This window comes from Saccopteryx leptura, chromosome 2, assembly GCF_036850995.1.
Source record: "Saccopteryx leptura isolate mSacLep1 chromosome 2, mSacLep1_pri_phased_curated, whole genome shotgun sequence".
In the NCBI taxonomy this organism is placed as follows: domain Eukaryota; kingdom Metazoa; phylum Chordata; class Mammalia; order Chiroptera; family Emballonuridae; genus Saccopteryx; species Saccopteryx leptura.
In genome coordinates this window covers 380,943,581-380,963,266 of record NC_089504.1, presented here as the reverse complement: position 1 = coordinate 380,963,266, position 19,686 = coordinate 380,943,581, and the positions used below count along the sequence as shown (strand labels likewise).

The window sequence follows — 19,686 nt, the reverse complement described above, 5'->3', positions numbered from 1 at the left end:
CGGCAGCTGAATCCTGGCAGGTATACGAAGTCACCAAGGACAGAGTGCTCTGGGAAACTAGGTAAGTTGTCCAAGACAGATATCTTGTCCTAACTGCAAGTAACGAACACAGCCACCTCTAAGGAATGTCTGCCTTATCTTCCTTCTGTAGCAGCAACTGCTTTCCCATCCTTGCCCCTATAAAAGTAGCTCTCTAACCAGCACTAGTTGCTGATGCACTTTTTTACCTTAGCCCCTCTGCCCCCAGATGTAGCAATAAACCTTGTTTTTATCCATTTGGCCTTGTGCGTAATTCCTCTTCACTGACCTAACAGTAGCTCCTGTTTACAGATCTTTTCCTTGACTCCCCTGGGTTCCTCAAGGCCAAAACAGGACCTAGTTTGCCCACTTACACACGCAGTCAGCCCTTGTTCTCCAGTCCAGTGCTGGCCAAGTGTGCAACCACTCTCCTTCCCACAGCTACCATCTCCGTGAAGGAGCTGCCCTCCCCCTCCGTGATCAGACCCTTCAACACTCACTGTAACCTTCCTGAGTGACCAGCCCCTGCTCTGAACCCTGATGGCACTCCAGGACTCACGATTATGTGATTACTGTCCTGGTTCGGTCAGTGTCTCTTAGTTGGCTCCAAAAGGATGAGCCACATCCCCTCCCATTCCCCAGGGCGCCTGTAGAGCAGTGGCAGGCAGTGGGTGCTTTGGGTCCACAGGTTCCCTGGCGCCCCCTCATTGATTCCCTGCATGTGCACTTGCTACGCGAGGCCAGTAGGGCCTTGGGGAGGAGGTGGCAAAGTGTGGCCAATGGGGTATGCAGGGGATGGCCCCGGTAACTTCAGGAGGTGAGTCAACCTCATCCTCAGGGCTATATTAATATTGGGCTAGAAGTGGGGGCGTGGCACAGGTAACTACCCAGCAGGACCTCTGGCAAGATCATCCAGCTGTTTCTGCATCTGGAAAAGGGTTTGAGGTTGACTGGGAGCTGGAGGACTCGTGTCCCAGCTGACGCTGCTGCAGCGGGGACATCACCACGTGGTACACCCGGCTGAGCCCCACCCTACCTGTTGCGTCCCGCGCCGCGCCCCGCACCCCGCCCGCTACGGCCCGGGTCCGCCACCGGAAGCGACCGCGGAGTCCACGCAGCGCCGCCGCTCGTGCCGCCATCGCCGCCATCGCCGCCGCGGGGCCTCGGCGGCCGGGCTGCCCGCCGCGCTGCCTGCGCCGGCGCGGGGTGTCCGCGGGACGAGGTGAGTGCGCGCGCGGGCTGCGGGAACCGACCGGGAGAGATACGACCTGCTGCTCGGGTCCGACCCAGTCCGACCTGGCGTGGGAGATCTGACCCGGGGATGGGGATTCCGACCTTGAGCAGGCGTCTCTGGACCTGGAGTTAGGGATTTGGTTGGGGGGTGGGGGGAATTCGGACCCGGATGAAGGGATCCGACCTTGGGTGGGGGTCTCTGGGCAGGAGTTGGGGGGAAGGGAGCCGGATTTGACTGAGGGAGTAGCAACTCTGTGCGAGTGTGGCAAGATCCAACTTGGGGATGGGGTCCAGACGGGTGGGGTGTCCCACTTGCTGTGGGGATCCAGACTCCTAGGGTCAGCGCCAGTCTCTGGCGGAGGGCTTTGGCCTGGTGACCAGATTGCCAAGTCAGGTCCCGAATCACCATGAGGGGTCACACTTGGTTTTTGAGCGGGGATCAGAACCTTGGCAATGGGAGAATTGTGGGGCCCAGGCCCAGAGGGGCACAGTGATGTCATAAACAGGTTACCTCTTTCAGGGGAATGGCTGCCCCACCAGGGAGTCATGACAGTAATCCAAGACCCCTCAGGACCCGGTCTGGGTGGTGTGGCCTCATTACACTCCCCTCACCCCCAGGCCCCCGTGAGAACATAGAGAAAGGGGAAGTCACCCCAGGTCTGACCTGCTAACTTTTTAGTTTTTCCAGCCAGGGACTTTTGTGTCCTTTGCTTGAGACAGCTTCCCTGAGTGCCTGTGGACTCCCAACTGCTACAGGGGCTCTGAGGGACACTGCAGGTCCTGTGAGGAGAGCCTTGTCAATGACAGAGGTGGATTTAATGGCAGGCACACCAGGGCACGGGCCCTGGACCCGGACTTCTGAAGGGCCCTGCAAAACCCCAACTTTACACTTTTTTCTAATGACACCAAGTTTGGTTTCATATGTGCAATTTTAAACATTAATAGTACATAATATTTTTTATTTATTTAAAAATATGGTTAACATGTCTTTTTATTTTCCCTCTCTCTCTTTTTTTTTTTAAGGGGCCCAATATTTTCTTCTGTACCCTAGGTCTCAACCAACCTTAATCCGCCTCTGCTTGTCATAGCTAAACATAGGCAGACACTAGGTAAAGCTGTGGGGAAAGATTGTCTTCAGTCACTACTGAGAATAGGGGAGAAAGCTTGATTTGCCCAGGTGCAGATGGGTGTTTTAAAAGGGAGAAGTTGGCCCTGGCCGGTTGGCTCAGCGGTAGAGCGTCGGCCTGGCGTGCGGGGGGACCCGGGTTCGATTCCCGGCCAGGGCACACAGGAGAAGCGCCCATTTGCTTCTCCACCCCCACCGCACCCCCTTCCTCTCTGTCTCTCTCTTCCCCTCCAGCAGCCGAGGCTCCATTGGAGCAAAGATGGCCTGGGCACTGGGGATGGCTCCTTCGCCTCTGCCCCGGGCGCTAGAGTGGCTCTGGTCGCGGCAGGGCGACGCCCCGGAGGGGCAGAGCATTGCCCCCTGGTGGGCAGAGCATCGTGCCGGGTGGATCCTGGTTGGGCGCATGCGGGAGTCTGTCTGACTGTCTCTCCCCGTTTCCAGCTTCAGAAAAATACAAAAAAAAAAAAAAAAAAAAAAAAGGGAGAAGTTGGTAGAGGGAAACGCCACAGGGCAGAAGTTTGAGAGAGTCAGGGAAGTGAAAAATGACAAGAAGCAGAATGGGGGGGGAAGTCCATGTGACACCCACCTGGGTTTGCTAACTGGCACTTGTGGAAGTGAGGTTCCTCCCCACCCACAGAGACTGGGAGAGGAGATTAGTCCTTAGTTGTTGGCTAGAACAAGCACGTCCCTTAAGAGGGGGCGGGGTTCATCCTATGGGTGGATGCAGCCTTGAGCTGTTAGAAACTTTTAGTGTTTGTTCAAGTCCTTATAGGCCAAAGTTGAGGACTAGTTGAAAACATGGCACAGAGGAGCCAGATAGGGTTTGGTCAAGAAGAGAGTCCTTGACCCAGCAGCTCAGTTGGTTAGACAAGTGTCCTGAAATGCTAAGGTTGTGAGTTCGATACAAGAATCAACCAAGGAATGCATAAATAACTGGAACAACAAATTGATGTTTCTCTCTCTAAAAAAAAAAATTAATAACAACAACAACAACAAAAAAGAGAGAGTCCTTGTCAGGTCCTGCTGTCATTGAAGGAAATAATTTAATTTTATTTATTTATTTTTTACAGAGACAGAGAGTGAGTCAGAGAGAGGGATAGACAGGGACAGACAGACAGGAGCGGAGAGAGATGAGAAGCATCAATCATCAGTTCTTCATTGCATATTGTGACACCTTAGTTGCTCATTGATTGCTTTCTCATATGTGCCTTGACCACGGGCCTTCAGCAGACCGAGTAACCCCTTGCTGGAGCCAGCGACCTTGGGTTCAAGCTGGTGGGCTTTTTGCTCAAACCAGATGAGCCCGCACTCAAGCTGGCAACCTCGGGGTCTCGAACCTGGGTCCTCTGCATTCCAGTCCGACACTCTATCCACTGCGCCACCGCCTGGTCAGGCTGAAGGAAGGAATTTAAAAGTCCATTTTCTGTTTGATCACTTTTTGTTCATTAAGGACCAGCTGAACCATCGTTTGGATTTGGTAATAAAGGATATTTGCTGGGTGGTGTAAGCTATCAGACATTTAGTAAAGGCACATTTTTTTTGTTTGTTTGTTTTCATTTTTAGAGAGGAGAAAGATAGGGAGAGAGAGAGACAGAGAGAGAGAAGGGGGGAGGAGCTGGAAGCATCAACTCCCATATGTGCCTTGACCAGGCAAGCCCAGGGTTTCGAACTGGCGACCTCAGCATTTCCAGGTCGACGCGTTATCCACTCCGCCACCACAGGTCAGGCAGTAAAGGCACATTTTTATAGAAACAGAAAAAAAAGCAAAGGTTAATGGTTGGAGCTGACTGGGTAAACCCAGTTTTTGGGTCCTGAAGGCAGACAATTGAGAAGAGTTTAAACTTGAGCTCTAAGGGTCTCTGGTTGGGAGAGTAGCAATGGTGGTCGCAATCTGGTAGATTCCCAGTCTATAGTGTGAATGTTTATGGTGATGGCATAGACACCAGTGTCACAGTCAAGATTATTTTCTGAAACAGAGCATGAAGATGCAGGAGTTCCTGTGGACTTTTTGAATGGCTCATGCACCAGTAGCTTCAGGCAGAGGTTGCCCATACATGATTTGTGTGGTGATGAGTTCTTTGAAGTTTATATTGAGTTGTCTGGCTTCAGCATGTGTGGCTCTTTCAGATCCTGGAGAGAAAGGAGCAGCTACCACACAACCTGAGACCTAGCAAAGGTCTGGGAAGTCAAGTTTTAATTCTCAGTGATACTAAGTCAGGAAGGAGGGAATAAAGTGGAAACAGCAGTTTGGAGAGTTGGAGCCAGATATTGAAAGAAACTAGAAATGATTTGGTAAGGGCTGACAATATGTGTAAGATGGCAGGATCCCATCCAATTCATAAAACCTCAAAGACAGTGAACAGGACTAGAATCTGATAACCCACAAGAGTGTGTTATTTTTCTCCACTGAGAAAATTTCCTCTACAGTCACTTCTCTTTTTGATCTAAGATAAGCAAAGTAATTATTCTTTTTTTGTGTGTGTGTTTTTCTGAAGTGAGAAGCGGGGGGCAGGGGCAGACAGACTCCCACTGCAATCGAGCCATTCTAGCGCCTGAGGCAGAGGCCATGGAGCCATCCTCAGCGCCCGGGCCAACTTTGCTCCAATGGAGCCTTGGCTGTGGTAGGGAAAGAGAGAGACAGAGAGGAAGGAGAGTGGGAAGGGTGGAGAAGCAGATGGGCGTTTCTCCTGTGTGCCCTGACTGGGAATTGACCCTGGGACTTCCACACGCTGGGCCAACACTCTACCACTGAGCCAACTGGCCAGGGCCAAAGTAATTATTGTTATTATTATTTTCTTCTGTGGCAGAGACAGAGAGAGTCAGAGAGGGACAGATAGGGACAGACAGACAGGAAGGGAGAGAGATGAGAAACATCAATTCTTCGTTGCGGCTCCTTAGTTGTTCATTGATTGATTTCTCATATGTGCCTTGACCAGGGGGCTACAGCAGACCGAGTGACCCCTTGCTCGAGACAGTGACCTTGGGTTCAAGCTGGTGAGCCTTGCTCAAACCAGATGAGCCTGCGCTCAAGCTGGCAACCTCGGGGTCTCGAACCTGGGTCCTCCACATCCCAGTCGGACGCTCTATCCACTGTGCCACCGCCTGGTCAGGCCAAAGTAGTTATTCTTGTTTAAAATAATTCTGGTGCCTGACCAGGCGGTGGCACAGTGGATAGAGCGTCAGACTGGGACACAGAGGACCCAAGTTTGAAACCCTGAAGTCACCGGCTTGAGCGCTGGCTCACCAGCTTGAGCGTGGGATCTCTGGCTTGAGCGTGGGATCATGGACATGACCCCCCATGGTCACTGGCTTGAGCCCAAAGGTTGCTGGCTTGAACCCAAGGTTACTGGCTTGAACCCAAGGTCACTGGCTTGAGCAAGGGGTCACTCACTCTGCTGGAGCCCTCCCCATGCCCCAGGTCAAGGCACATATGAGAAAAGCAGTCAATGAACGCTATGAAGAATTGATAACTTCTCATCTCTCTCCCTTCCTGTCTGTCTGTCCCTATCTGTCTCTCTCTCTCTCTCTGTCTCTGTCACAAATAATAATAATAATTCTGGTCTTATTAAATTTGGCCTGATTTATTTATATAAGTGTTTGCCATGAGAAATGTCCAAACCTGTAGAAAATTTTTATGAGTTTATTTGAGCCAAACTAACAATTGCTGGGAAACAAAATCTCAACGGATTGAGAAAATGCTCTGGAGAATGGCAGTTTTACAGCTTACTTTATACGTTAGACTAAAAGGAAGAGACTTAAGGAGTGTTATATGAAATCCATTGGTGATATATTAAGGAGGCTGGAGAAAGCAAACAGGAAAGGGGGGCCTCTCTTGGATTGGATAAAAAGTAAATCAGAGAGACATACTTCTTTTACGTTGGTAGTTACAAGATACTAAATAATTAACATTTACAGCACATAGATGGTAGGTGGGGAACGAGATAACAACTGGGGGTTTTGTGGTCTTGTGTCTGGTGCCGTGAGGGGCTCTTTCAGACAGATGGCCAACCATCCCTCCCTGGACGCTCACCCTGGCAGGCATGTCCTGGCCGACCCACCCCGCCCTTCGGTTCCCCACCACGAAGATCCTGGCCATTCGGCTCACTCTTGCCCCAGAATGTTCCTTGTATTCTGAGGCAGGACCTTTCTTCTGTCACATTTGCAGTCACTGGCACAAGTGCCACCCTGCCCCTCCCCCAGGCTTCCTGAACTAGCTGGGCAGACACTGAGGAGGTGTCAGCATGTAGCATCTTTGCAAAAGGGGCAAAGGCATTTCTAGTGATCTTGTATGAGTTTTTTTAAATGAGCCTAGGAATCAGGTGATATAGTTTGTTCATTTTTTTAAAAGAATTTTTAAGAGTCTCAGTAACATCTACTGATGCTTACTTATAATATATTTATGAAAAATGTTTTCATTTCCTTTAAGGAAAAATGAGTGTCATCTAGGATGTGGTAAATGTGAAAACTAATACTGACTAGCTGACAAAAGTGATAAACGGGCTACCAAGCTCACAGGACCACGCCCCCAACTTCAGGAGCCTATGGGTAAAGGGCAGACCTGCAGGAAGAGGGGAGCCCTTCACTTGCAGATGTTGGGGGGGCAGGGCCTTGGTGAAGTTTATTGTGTGTCAAGCTGGATGTGGCAAAGTATTTTTGTCACAAGGGAGCTAAAGATCCAGGAGTTGATGGCTGTGGATGTCAGTGACCTCACTACCTGCTGCCCGCCTCTAACTGAGGCTGGCCAGGGGCCTGGCCCAGCTGCCACCTGTCTTGATTGCTCCCTTTGGGTCTCAAAGTAGATTAATGGTGATCAGAGATGATGGAGGTTATGGCTTTGATGTGGCAGGAAGAATACTAAAGAATGGGTTTATTTAAAGGCAATTTAGGGGAGTATGTGTTTTTGTGGTTTAGGGAAAGAGAGTCCGGCCCTTGCCCATGTCTGTGTGCCAGCAAGCAGATGTACGCTGGATGCATGCATCCTGGGCACATTGAAAGGAAGCGTGTAGGGTGGGCAGATTCTGCTGTGACAAGAAGCCCCTTTCCGCTGCCTCCAACAAGCGAGATGAGTGTGCACTCTGGGAGGCATGTGTCTGTCTCTAGGTTCCTCCACAGGCCCTGCTGAAGTTGGGAGCAGTAGGCAGGCGGCAGGCCTGCACACAGGCTTTCCTGAGTGCCTGGGTCCCCCAGGGAGTGGGGAGCTGGGCTGTTCTTCTAGATCCTGCTTCCTTATGGGGAATGGCATGTTCCCTTCCCTTTTTGGAACAGGGCATGCCAGAAGCAGGGCTGCTTGTATTGTTTGTTTTTCACTGTTTTCTTTTTACTGTAGTAAGATACGCATAACTTATACCATTTTAACACTTCTAAGTGTACAATTCAGTGGCGTTGTTGTGTAACCATTGCCACTATTTCCAGAACTTTTTCATCATCCCAAACAGGAACTCTGTGCCCATTCAGCAGTAATCCTACCTCCCTCCAGCCCCTGTGACCCCTATTCTACTTTCTGTCTCCGTGGATTTGCCTACTCTAGATATTTCATATAAGTGCATTTATCCTTTTATGTCTGGCTTATTTCATAGCATAATGTCTTCAAGGTTCATCCACGCAGTAGCATATATTAGTCGTCCCAGAACCGTTTGTTGAATAGACTGTTCTTTTCCATTGAGTGGTCCCAGCATCTTGGTTAAAAAAAAATCATTTGATCATAAACATGAAGATGTATTTCTGGCCTCTCAATTCTGTTCCATTGGTTTTTATGTCAATCTTTTGCTAGGAGTACACTGTCTTAATTACCGTAGCTTTATTGTTAGTTTTGAAGTTGAGAAGTGTATCCTCCAACTTTCTTCTTTTTTCAAAATTGTTTTGGCCATTTTAGGTCCCTTGAGATTTCACGTGACTTTCAGGTTGAATTTTTTTTTAAATTTCTGCAGAAAATGCTGTTAGACTTTTGATAGGCACTGCATTGAATCTGTAGATCACTCTGGGTATTATGGACAACTTAACAATGTCTAATCTTCTAGCCCATGACCATGGGATGTCTGTCCATTTATTTGTGTCTCAGTTTCTCTCACACTCTCATGATTCTACATATGTCAGCTGTGGAGGCCTCATAAAGGCCTCAGCCAAACCTAGACTTCCTTGAGCAGCTTCCTCCAGGACAGCCCCTGCCCTGACACCAAGAGCCCTTTGGGACAGGAGACACGCCTCCTCCCTTCTCTGTGGACAAGAAACCACATTTGACAAGTATGCTTGGCAGTCCACGTACAGCCTTTCGTTATGGCATGTTTTGAACATATACCAAAGCAGAGAGGATGGGAGAGTGCCCCTCAGCTTCCATGCTCTCATCTCTTGCCCAGTGGTCGAGTTGCCTTTGTTGTCCTGTAACCAGCCCCCTGTGGTGGCTCTGAAGCCAAGCCTCAGGATCGCCCTTTCCATTTGTCTCTCTGTAAGGTAACCAAGAGTCTTCAGCACCCCCTGGGGCTCGGAGCCAAAGCAGGACAGTGTGGGAGTCTGACTGAGGCTGTCTCCTGCAAACACTGAGCGACCTGGCCCTGGGGCTCTTCCAACTGCAGAGCAGCAGTCTCTCAGGTCCCAGGACCCAGAACAAAGGGAGCTACCCGTGTTTTATTTCCCCACAAAGGACTCATGGTCAGAACATCCACAAGCTCTGAGTGGCTTCCTCTGTGGTATCTGTTGATTTTTTTCATTTTTTTTTAATGGCATGACTCATGATTTGAGTTTCTGGCACCCCCACCCTCCACTTACTCACTCGCTCAGCTTTTGTCTACAAAGCTCTGGGCAGACCTGGACATGTTCTCCTCCATGGCTGGGTGGAGGTGGCCTCTCTCAGGACAGCTGGGCAGTGTTTGGGAACAGGGTAGCCCTAAAGTCAGGGATGTCCAGTGAGGTTTTGGTGTTAAAAGGGTAGGTGTCCATGGGGAGGCAGTGTGGCCAGTGACCAGTACTCAGCTGGTGGCCAGGGGCAACCAGTCCCACTCTCTGGGCCTCACTCTTTCACCTTACAGGAGAATGCCAGAACTCTCCACTGGGGTTGCTGGAGAACCAGGTGAGGTAGGCACGAAGCCCAGTCCCCTAGGCACTGCATGGGGTGGGGGTAGTACCTTGAGTGTCTCCCTGAGCCCTGTGCCCCTGGCCCAAGAGGGCCCTGGGAGGGCCAGTGGGAGGTGGGCATGACAGCTGACAGGGAGGCATAACAATCCTCTCATAGTGTGGCCGCTTCTGTCCTGTTTGGAGCTTGCCCTGCCTGGCAGGCGTGCCACCCCCTCCTAACAGGAAAGGAGCAACTGCAGGCTGTCCCACAGGTGGGGCCACTCCCTGCGCCCTTCTGCAAAGTTATGATCAGACGGACCCAGAGACAGAGATTTTTTTTTGTTTTGTTTATTCATTTTAGAAAGGAGAGAGAGAGAGAGAGAGAGAGAGAGAAGGGGGGAGGAGCAGGAAGCATCAACTCCCATATGTGCCTTGACCAGGCAAGCCCAGGGTTTCAAACCGGCAACCTCAGCATTTCTAGGTCGACGCTTTATCCACTGCGCCACCACAGGTCAGGCCGAGACAGAGATTTAAAAGCCTGATTCTCACACAATTCAAGTATTGTGGGTATTGAAATGTATAGTTCACAACCCCAGAGTCCACCAGGTAGTTTACTATTTAAGCAGAATTTTCCTTCTTAATTTAGATACTTATTTCTAACATTTAGTAGATTATTTTAAATACAGAGAATAAAACAAAATGGCCTAGTGTCTCACCACCCAAACACACTACTAGTAATAATAGTAACAAAAAATAAAGCAACACAGATGTGTGGTTAGGAAATACTAATCACCCAGACAGGAGCACAGTGGAAAGTTCTGGACATTCAGGTGGAACAGGCTTCCCACCATTGTTTCCTGTCATCTGTGTCCTAGAAGAAAGCCACTCTGCCCTTGTCCACCATGTCCTCTCCCTGTGTGATCCTCTCACCTGCATGGTGCTTCCTGCCCTGTGTGGGGGGGAGGTGTCCGCAGAAAGATGCCTGATTCATAGTCTATCTTAGGCTGGTGGGGCCCAGGGTCCACCCCACTCTGGCACCAAGACCTGCTCTTAGTTCAGGGCTTCTGGCCTTTTTCTATAAGCTTCATATTTGCTGCCTTGGTCTATTTTTCTCTTAACTCATCTTTTCCCCATTGATTGGTATGTTCTTTTTGTAACTAGCCCTTGGTCTTATATGTCACTTCCAAATTGATAATTGCTTTCCTGGGAAACAGGACTTGAGCAAAGTGGTTCATTCATTTCTCCTGCTTTGGATACGGCACGGGTGCATGTGCCCTTGTGACACAGACGGTGCCAGTAAGGACCAGAGAGAGTGTCCCTCGTCTCCCCAGTTGTCGCTGCCTCTCCATGCTCTTTCATCTGAGGAGGGAAAGGTGAAGGGCAAGGCTGGCCTCCAGGGGTGGGCCCAGATATCTATACCCTGGTCATTTTCAGATTACAGTTTCTGTTGATGATTATTTCAAGACGAAAGAATACCAAGTTCTGTCTGCTTTGCTGCTGAGGCCCAGAGAAGGGACACAGAGGGCAGACGCTGGCTGGGAAATCTGCGCTGAGGGTCAGGGCGGTGCTGGGAGCAGGGGTGTGGAACGAGGCCCATGGGGTGGAGACTTGGACCTGCTGAGCATGTGTCCACTCAGCCTTGTGTACATAGCCAACATGGCTCAAGAGAACCGAGAGGTCTGGGTGTCCACACTCCCCTGGGCAGAGTTTCAGCTTTCTATTCATTCTCTGCTTTGTTTCCCAAGCCCCCTCCTTCTCACCTTCCAGGGCATTGGAGTTTAGAGCCGTAAGTTATCCTTGAGGGGGCTCTCCACTGAGACCCTCAGCCTGCCTGCTCTGCTAGGTGTGCCTTTCAAAGAGGGAGCTTCTTGGAGAGCAGGATCCTCAGGAGTTGCCAGGATTCTGAGAGCCTTTCCTGTGAGTGACCATGGCCCTGGTGGAAGATTCCTATGTTCCACTTTCTTTCACCTTTAACATTTTTTATAATTTTGTTTATTGATTTTAGAGAGAGAAACATCCATCTGTTTCTGTATGTGCCTTAACTGTGTATCGGGATGATGCCCTAACCAATTGAGCTATTCGGCAAGGACTTGTCCTTTAACATTTTAAGGTCTTTAGCTAGAAATCTGACCATGCACCCTGAACATTCTGAACTCTTCTCTGTGCTGTCTCAACCTTGCCCTGTCTCTGGGGACCCTGGCCCAGTTCGACATGACTGGGTCCTGAGCTACCTGCCTGAAGGGTGACAAGACAGCAGGAGGTAATGCTACATCTGTAGCAGCTGATACAGCTGGCACTTCCCACACTGTGGTGCAGGTGGCAGGACTGGCTTTCCTTGTCAAGGGATAGACCTGCTCCCTTTGCCTGGTCTAGGGACCACCTATGTCCTTATATGGAAACTCAAAGGGCTATACAAGTCTCAGACTATCTTGAGTGGGTGCCCACATGGGCTGCACAGAGTGGTATCTCCTCTGTGCCGCCCTTAGTCAGGGCAGCAGCTGGCCCCAGGCTGTCTGGGAAAGTGCCCAGAGAGAGGGGCTATGGACAGCAGGCCCGCAGGCAGGACTATCAGACACACACCTGCTCTGTCCACCTAAAGTTTCGGCCCTAGCCCGAAGCTCTTTGTAGGGGAGCTGGATCTCTGTTCCCCTGGGGCACTCAGTTGACCTCTAGAACCTTGGACCCCCATCTACACAAGAGGGCAATGGTAGCACCACCAAACTGAGGAGAAAGAGGGCAGGTCTGCACTAACCCAGGGTGATTTGAGCCCCATCAGTGGCTTCACGACTGCCTGGCAGCCACTAAGCACTGAAGCTGGCTGGCTGCCCCTGACTCCCTTCCCTCTTCTCTCCCCTTCTCCCCCACCCAACCTTTGCCCTGTCTCAGATGCCAGAGGCCCTCCCTCTACTGTTGGCAGCCTCACTGGGCCTAGTGCTGCTGGCGCTGCTGGCCCTCGTGCTCTTCTTGCGGCGCCGTGGCATACTCTTTCTCTGCTGGAACGAGTTCATTTTGCAGCCCATCCACAACCTGCTCATGGGTGACAGCAAGGAGCAGCGCATCCTGCGTTACGTACTGCAGCACGCAGTGGCTGGGGATCCACAGAGCGTGCTGGAGACCATCGACACCTACTGCTCACAGAAGGAGTGGGCCATGAACGTGGGTGACAAGAAAGGTAGGCAGCCTGGCCAGCAGGCAGTTAAGATGGGAGTGGGGACCCCAACCAGGCAGCACAGCCCATGGAGGGGACTGTTATCACCCCGATCCTGGGTGTTGGCGTGGGGGCTCATCTGGAGCCCTGGGGCCCGAATCACCTGTCAGCCAGGGACAAATGCTGTGCAGAGATCTTAACACTACATCACAGTCCTCATGGGGAAGGAGGGACATTTGATAAACTGCCCAGGAAGGCATTGCTCAAGGTCCCCTCCTTGCCACAGACCAACAATTAGAGGGGAGAACAGGGGCCCCATGCAGGCCCTGTTCTCACATTTATCCCTCAGAGCTGGGGGCTCAGTGCCCTGCAAGGAACAAGGGCACAAAGGTCTCCTCGGATTCTGCCTAGCCCAGGCACTGAGCCCCTCCGCACACTGCCTCCTGACCTTTGGACACCAGCATGGAACACAGGCACATGCTGTGCTGCATGTCCTGAAGTCTAACCCCATCAGAGCCCTTTAAGGGTGTCCAGCTCAAGGGAGCCAGGCAGGCCCTGAGTGTGGCCCATGGGCAGGGAGGAGTGGGGGCTTCCACAGAGGGCAGCTTAAGGTTAAGACCAGTAGGAGTCAACCAGGGACCATGAAAGAGAGGTGTGTGGAAAGGCAGAGGCCTAAGGGACCATGGGAGACTGGCGGGTGTCCAGTGGGACTGTGCTCCTGGGGGAGGGCTGAGGGCCAGGCTGTGGGAGGGGTGCTGCTCAGTCTGAAGGAACGGACCCCAGACGGGGAGTGGGCCTCCTCCTGCCTGCACTCATCCCCTCCTCCCACCCCTGAAGGTCAGATCGTGGACACAGTGCTGCTGGAGCAGCAGCCCTCCGTGTTGCTGGAGCTGGGGGCTTACTGTGGCTACTCAGCTGTGCGGATGGCTCGCCTGCTGCTACCCAGCGCCCGGCTGCTCACCATCGAGCTCAATCCTGACTACGCCGCCATCACCCAGCAGATGCTGGACTTCGCAGGCCTGCAGGACAAGGTCTGCAACACCTCCCCCAGTGACAGATGTGGACACTGGCAGGGGCCAGGTGTGGATGGGGGAGGCCCTGGGCCCGCCCTGCATGGTTCAAGGCTACATTTATCCTGCTGTAGCCAGGCCCACGGAGCCTTCTGGGTCAGGTTTCACAGAACCCCCAACAGCTATGGGAGGGTATTTTTGCTGCCCGTGCCATAGAGCAGGAAATCCCCCCAGAGGGAGGGCCAAAGCGGAGACTTGTCTGCCCAGGACCCCAGAGACTGTTGGTGGACTCTTACCTGGGTGTCCAAGTGGGGTGGTCTCCTTGTCCCCCCTGGACACAGGCACTGAGGGAGCACTGTTGCAGGTAGCCGTTATTGTCGGGGCCTCCCAGGACATCATCCCTCAGCTGAAGAAGAAATACGATGTGGACACGCTGGACATGGTCTTCCTCGACCACTGGAAGGACCGATACCTGCCGGACACAGTCCTCCTGGAGGTGAGCACGCAGCTGCCCGGCTGGGGTGGGCTGACTGCTGGCACAGAGGCTGCCTGGTCGGTGGGCCTCCATCTCTCTGAAGAGCCAGGTGCTCTGGCTAAGCCCCGCCAAGGGTGGCCCTGGGGGCCACAGGTGGCTGATGCCGGCCTGTCTGAGGCCAGGGAGCACAGAGGACTGGAGGAGGCCCTGGGGCAGGATGGAGATGGGAGGAAAGGGGTTCTGGGCAGCTTGTACTGGAGGGAGGGGCTGGGTGGGGTGAGCCCATTGACCAGATGGTCTGAGCCAAAGGGGCACAGGTCAGAAGAGGCAGAAGGGAAGCAGCCTGGCGGCCATGCTGGCTCTCCCAACTAGATGGCTGGTGCTCGTTAGGTAAATCCACATCTCCTGCCCTTCTTCCTCCTGCGGCTTCTTGTTGTGCAACCCCCCAGGCAGCCACCCGCAGCACCAAATGGTGACAAGTGGGGCTGCCTTGTGTCAGGAGGGTGGAGCTTGGGGTCTGTAACAAGCTGGTAAGTGCAGCTTAATATCAATAACCACTGCCTTGTCCCTCCTGGGCAGTCAAGGGGACACTTAGCAGCTCCGTGGCCCTCATGGAGGGCTTGGAACGCTCTGTTCCACCCCAGCCTCCCTGCTGGAGGGCCAGCCTGGGGCTGTCCCACGTTATCTGTCCCTTGCTCACCCACCTCAGCTCCCCCACAGGCTGGGCACTGCCTAGCGCTGAGGGACTGTGAGCACAGAAGGTATGGCCACCAGAGCCATGGCTGAGGGCTGGGCAGCACCTCGAACCCAGTGGTTCTGGTGGGTGTGAAAGGACACGGTATATTCCAGAAGTGGGCCTACTTGGGGCAGTAGGCCAGGGCTGTGTGTGGAGGGCCTCAAATGCCACATGGGTGGGGGGCACCATGCTCTTTAAGCTAATGAGGATGAGGTTAGACCTGTCTTCAGGAAAGATCCCTGAGCACTGTGGAGAGTGCGGAGGGATGGCTGTGAGGAGGCGGGTGCAGCTGTCTGGACCTTCAGGGAGGCAGTGAGCGCTGGTAGTGTAAAGGGAGGGGATCCAGGGACAAAAGACTGGTCACCAAAGACTGCCAAGAGACCAAAGACTGCCAAGAGACGCAGTCAATGGGGAGATGACAAGGAGGCCCATGGGGTAGCTGTCGGGGGGAGCATGCCTGGGCCTGAGGAGGTCCACCAGGCAGAGCGGGGTTGAACATGGAAATCATGTATTGAGGGCAGAAACAAGGTGGCCAACCCAGTTGCCAGTGTCACAGTCACAGGGAGCATCACAGTCACAGGGAGTGTCACAGTCACAGCGAGTCAGGAGGATCTGAGCAGCTTTGGTGTATATGATAATTACAGGGGCCTGCATTTACAGAAAAGCAGCAGTGTTGCTGTTTAGTAAGTAGGAAACTAACAGTTTTCTCAGTGCTCCTTGTTCAAGACTGGTAATTATCTCAAAAGAAGAGAAGTTATGAATGGGAATGGCTGTGTTTTTTAAGCATGTGTTCTGCGACCCCACACCTGTGGCTCTGCAGGCCACTGGCTTGTGCTGGGTCAGGGCCAGCTGCCCCTCCCTTTGATTGGGTAAAAGGGGCCAGCAAGGGCAGGTAGCAGTTCAAAGTTGGATGGCCACTTTGAGGAGGCTTCAGTCTCTTGTCACATGGGCATGTCCACAGGGCTGCTTGAAGTGTCCTCACAGCATGGTGACTGGCAACAAGGGGCTGGGTGTATGACCTAGGCTCCGAAGCCACACCTTATTAACACTCTTTGTTAGAGGCCAGTCACTAAACCCAGCCCACATCCACCACTTGAAGGTCAATGAACTGTGGACGAAGTTTAAAATCACCTCACACTTGGTACCCTGGTCCTCTGAATGCCGTTTCCTCCCTGAAGCAGTTAGCACAACAGGTTTGCTCAGACTCTGTGAGCTTCTGGCCAGAGGTCTCCCGAGGGGTCTGTGTCCTCTCTCTGGGAGGCACGTGGTGTCTGGGGAAAGGCAGTGCAGGGGCCACCCTCTTCCCCCTTATGACCAGCTTCTCAAGGATGGCTGGCCCTAGTACCCTCTAAAAGTGGCTGAAGTTTCCTTCCTTTCATTCCTTCTTTCCTGGTTGACTACATAGATGGTTTTAGTGTCTGGTGTCTTCAATCTACTGATAGTCTCATCTGTGACCAGCGGTGCCCTGAGTCCTTCAGCACGGCCCTTTGAGGCTGGAGCCCCTGCTCCCAGCTTATCTTGTGCACTTCCTGTCCCAGACCTGAGCCACCCTTCTGGGACCTGGGCCAGGGGTACCTCCTCCTGGGCTGCGTTCTGTTCAGTCTTTTTAGGCAACATTGCTAGAAAGTTCTTTTCCTTTCCTTTTTTTTTTAAGAGAAAACACTCCATGATACATAATGATACTTTCTGTTTAAATTCTGTCTCATGGATTGTCCCAGTCTCGCTGTTTTCTGAAGCTGTGGCTGGAGGGCCCTTGGCTTCCCCCACAGCCCACAGGCTAGAGGTAACCGCAGCGACTACCAGGAGGGCTGAGACCACAGTAAGACTCTCCTAGGGCACCACCCTGGAGGGGTGCAGAGCTACCGCCCCATGATTTTCATCACTTGGAGATGCCCCACGTATGTGGTCAGGCCGGCAATTTCGGACACTCCTGAGGTCACTTGTTCGACTACGTTTTCCACGTTTGGGATTTATTTCCACGTTTTTTTCTTCCTGTTATGACTATCCAGGAAACCAGACTACGTGGGGTGACCCTTGCCCTAGTCTACCTCTCTTCCAAGATACACATTTCTGCTTAAGGCTTCTTATTGTGTTGTTTCATACAATCTAAGCAGCTCCTCCCCAAGCTTAGAAAAGCAATGCTGGAGGACCTATGTGTGTCCAGCTGCTGTCCTTCGTTCTGCAGAGCCCAGGCCCAGGAATGCCAGCCACTGCCCAGGGCCCAGTTGCTGATGGAATGGGGCATGCCACATGCTGGGGCTTGGGGATGTCCAGAGTGAATCTCTGAGGGGCATGCTTGCCCTGCTCCCCAGCACTGCAGGGTTACCCTGGTCAAGCCAGACTGTACCTCCAACCTCCAGTGACCACCGCCAAGAGCCACACACTGGGCACCTGGCAGTTTTCCCACCTGGAGAAGCCACATTTTCTTGGCACTGGATGATGAAGGACCCACTGGCCTTAGAACTGTGACCTGAATCCTTGCCCCATTATTGCCTCCACTCATCTAGCTAGCATTTAGTGAGCACCATTGTATACCACACACTGTCCTAGGGGCCAAGGATGCAGGAGTGAATGGAGGAAGAGAAGATCCTTCCTCAGAGTGATATTCTAGAGATGGGGCCTGTACTCAGCACAGCCCTTTTCTGCAGTGGTCACTGCAGGGAGGAAATGGAGGGCTGCAGAGTCCCTGCGACCCCAGTAGCTGCAGGGTCAGGCCAGCATATAGAACCTCCACCAGCCAGCTGTACCTGTCCTTACGGTTTTGAGTGGGCTTGCTGGACACCCCTGACTCTCACCCCTTACAACTGTCTTGTTCCCTGCAGGAGTGTGGCCTGTTACGAAAGGGAACAGTGTTGCTGGCTGACAATGTCATCGTCCCAGGAGCACCGGAGTTTCTGGCACATGTGCGTGGGAGCAGCCGCTTTGAGTGCACACACTTCTCCTCCTACCTGGAGTATTCACAGGTGGTCGATGGCCTGGAGAAGGCTGTCTACCTGGGCCTGGGCAGCCCAGCCCGGGCTTGACTGCCCACCCTGCTCTGGGTCACTCACCAAGCCTGGTTATAAAGGATGTGGTAGATAAGCTGTTGTCAAACCCTGCTTCTACAGTTCTGGGGTCTGTCCTCAGTGCAGCACACTTGAGGCCTGTAAGGCCAAGCCCAGCCCACACTGGTCCCTCTGTACAGGGTTCCAGGCTGTCAGCCACTCATCTACCCCAAGGCAACCTGCTCACCAGGCAGTCACTGCAGTAAGTCTGGAAAGTATCTATATATAAATACCATGTCAGGGTGGGTGGTGTCTCTGAGTGTTACTCAGCCCCACCAGCATTCCAGTAGGGCTTCTTAAGGGGACAGGTCTTTGGACATGGGAGGGGGGAGCTGGGAACATCTGGAAACTTGGGCTCTGCTCTCCGTCTGTCCTCGAGCTTTGCTGTCACCAGGTGGCAGCAAAGCCTCAGTAATGGCACTATGACCAACAACACATTCCCCAGTTCCTCGGAGTTCTTCCATCTCCTTTTTAAGAATGAAATGCAACTTCACTAAAATTGGTTATTAATATTCTTATATACCATGGTTAAATATGATTAAAATATATTAAAATAGTAAAGAGCTAAATAAATATTTAGATATAAGAGGTCAACTTTGTGTTTCTTTTCAACACTGCTGCTCCTTTCCCCTGCTGCCCTCCACTTTGACACGGCATAGCAGTCCCCTTGGCTAGAGGCAAATGTTGCCCATGCGCCCTGCCTCAGCACCGCTCCTCCAGGGACACCGGTCAGCCCCACAGGGACAGCTGCAGGCTGGCTAAGCCCCCACCTGGAGGCTATCTCACCTGGGAAACCAGAACAGGGCAGTGGGTCACCCCTCACACCCATCTCTGATCAAGGTGTTGAGGAATGGGGACTCAGCCCTGCAGCAGCGCCAGCTACGGTCCTTCCAGCACCTGGCCCCATGGGTCCCGTGTGGCACTGGGTAGAAGCATGTTCTCACTAGCCGAGTCCCACTCAGCCTCGTTATGGAAGAGAGTGGGCTCAGACCAGGATGCGTAACTGGTGAGTGATGAGGTAGGTTTGGTTTGCACTCAATAAATACAAGCCCTCCAATCCCAAACCCCAGAGTGCTTGGAACTCGGGTCCTCTCCAAGGCTCCCTAGGGAGCAGCTTGTCTCAGAGGAGTTAATCTCTGCCCAGAACACAAACTCGGCCTCAGGGCCTACCTAACCTCCCAGAAGTGAGCCCTCACCTCCCTGTGCAGAAAGGGGACTGAAGCACCTACGGGGCCTGAGCGCTGAGCTCCCGCTGCACACCTTGGGCCACGACTCCCCACCTAGCAAACTGGGAGGAGCAGTCAGCTTGTGGTGAGTGGGCTGAGCCATGAAAGAAGTTCCTTTGTTGCTTTTTTTAATTTTTAAATTTTCTTACAAAAATTCACGTGTTTACCAATACAGTCTTATTTTGGTTTTGTTTTTAATGCTTTTTGTCAGTGTTTTTCTTCTGTTTTGAAGTCACAAACAGCAGGCACTGAACAGCAGTCCCCCTCTGCTGCTGAAGGTCAGTCCCAGAGGTGTCAGTCCCTGGGGCTCCAGCAGAAGGATGCAGAAGCTGCGCCAGGGCCAGTGTCACTTAGGAAGGCTCCCACTGCGCTGGGGTTCCACGCGTCCAAGGGCAAGGTGGGGATAAGAACAGCCTGACCCCCATCTTGCTGCACCCAGTCTTCTCGGTGTGGCCAGCCCCCCGGGGCAGCCTGGTGGTTGGGCTGCCATGCAGGGTGGGAGTTGGAACCCAGGGGATCCCCTCTACCCTCCAAAGCAAACTCCTGAGCCCCCCTCCCTGCCCAGCTGCCTGTCCTCAGGGCCAGCTGCCTAGCTCCTCTCGGGCACTGCACATACAGGGCCA

General features: G+C 52.6%; 2 protein-coding genes across 3 annotated transcripts in view; one reads left to right on the top strand and one right to left on the bottom strand.

Moving 5' to 3' along the window:
• TXNRD2 (thioredoxin reductase 2) overlaps positions 1 to 1,185 on the bottom strand; it is a 47,741-nt gene extending 46,556 nt beyond the window's left edge. For both annotated transcript variants that reach the window (XM_066365355.1, XM_066365356.1), the window contains exon 1: positions 1,055 to 1,185. In XM_066365355.1, the coding sequence (XP_066221452.1) occupies positions 1,055 to 1,166 (112 nt within the window). In that variant the 5' untranslated portion in view covers positions 1,167 to 1,185. The remainder of the gene's footprint in view (positions 1 to 1,054) is intronic.
• COMT (catechol-O-methyltransferase) lies at positions 1,096 to 18,431 on the top strand. Its single transcript, XM_066365357.1, has 5 exons — positions 1,096 to 1,240; positions 12,311 to 12,596; positions 13,410 to 13,603; positions 13,947 to 14,078; positions 17,616 to 18,431. Exons 2-5 carry the CDS (start codon positions 12,311 to 12,313, stop codon positions 17,814 to 17,816), a joined length of 813 nt encoding a protein of 270 aa, XP_066221454.1. The 5' UTR covers positions 1,096 to 1,240; the 3' UTR covers positions 17,817 to 18,431.
• Positions 18,432 to 19,686: the final 1,255 nt, after the last annotated feature.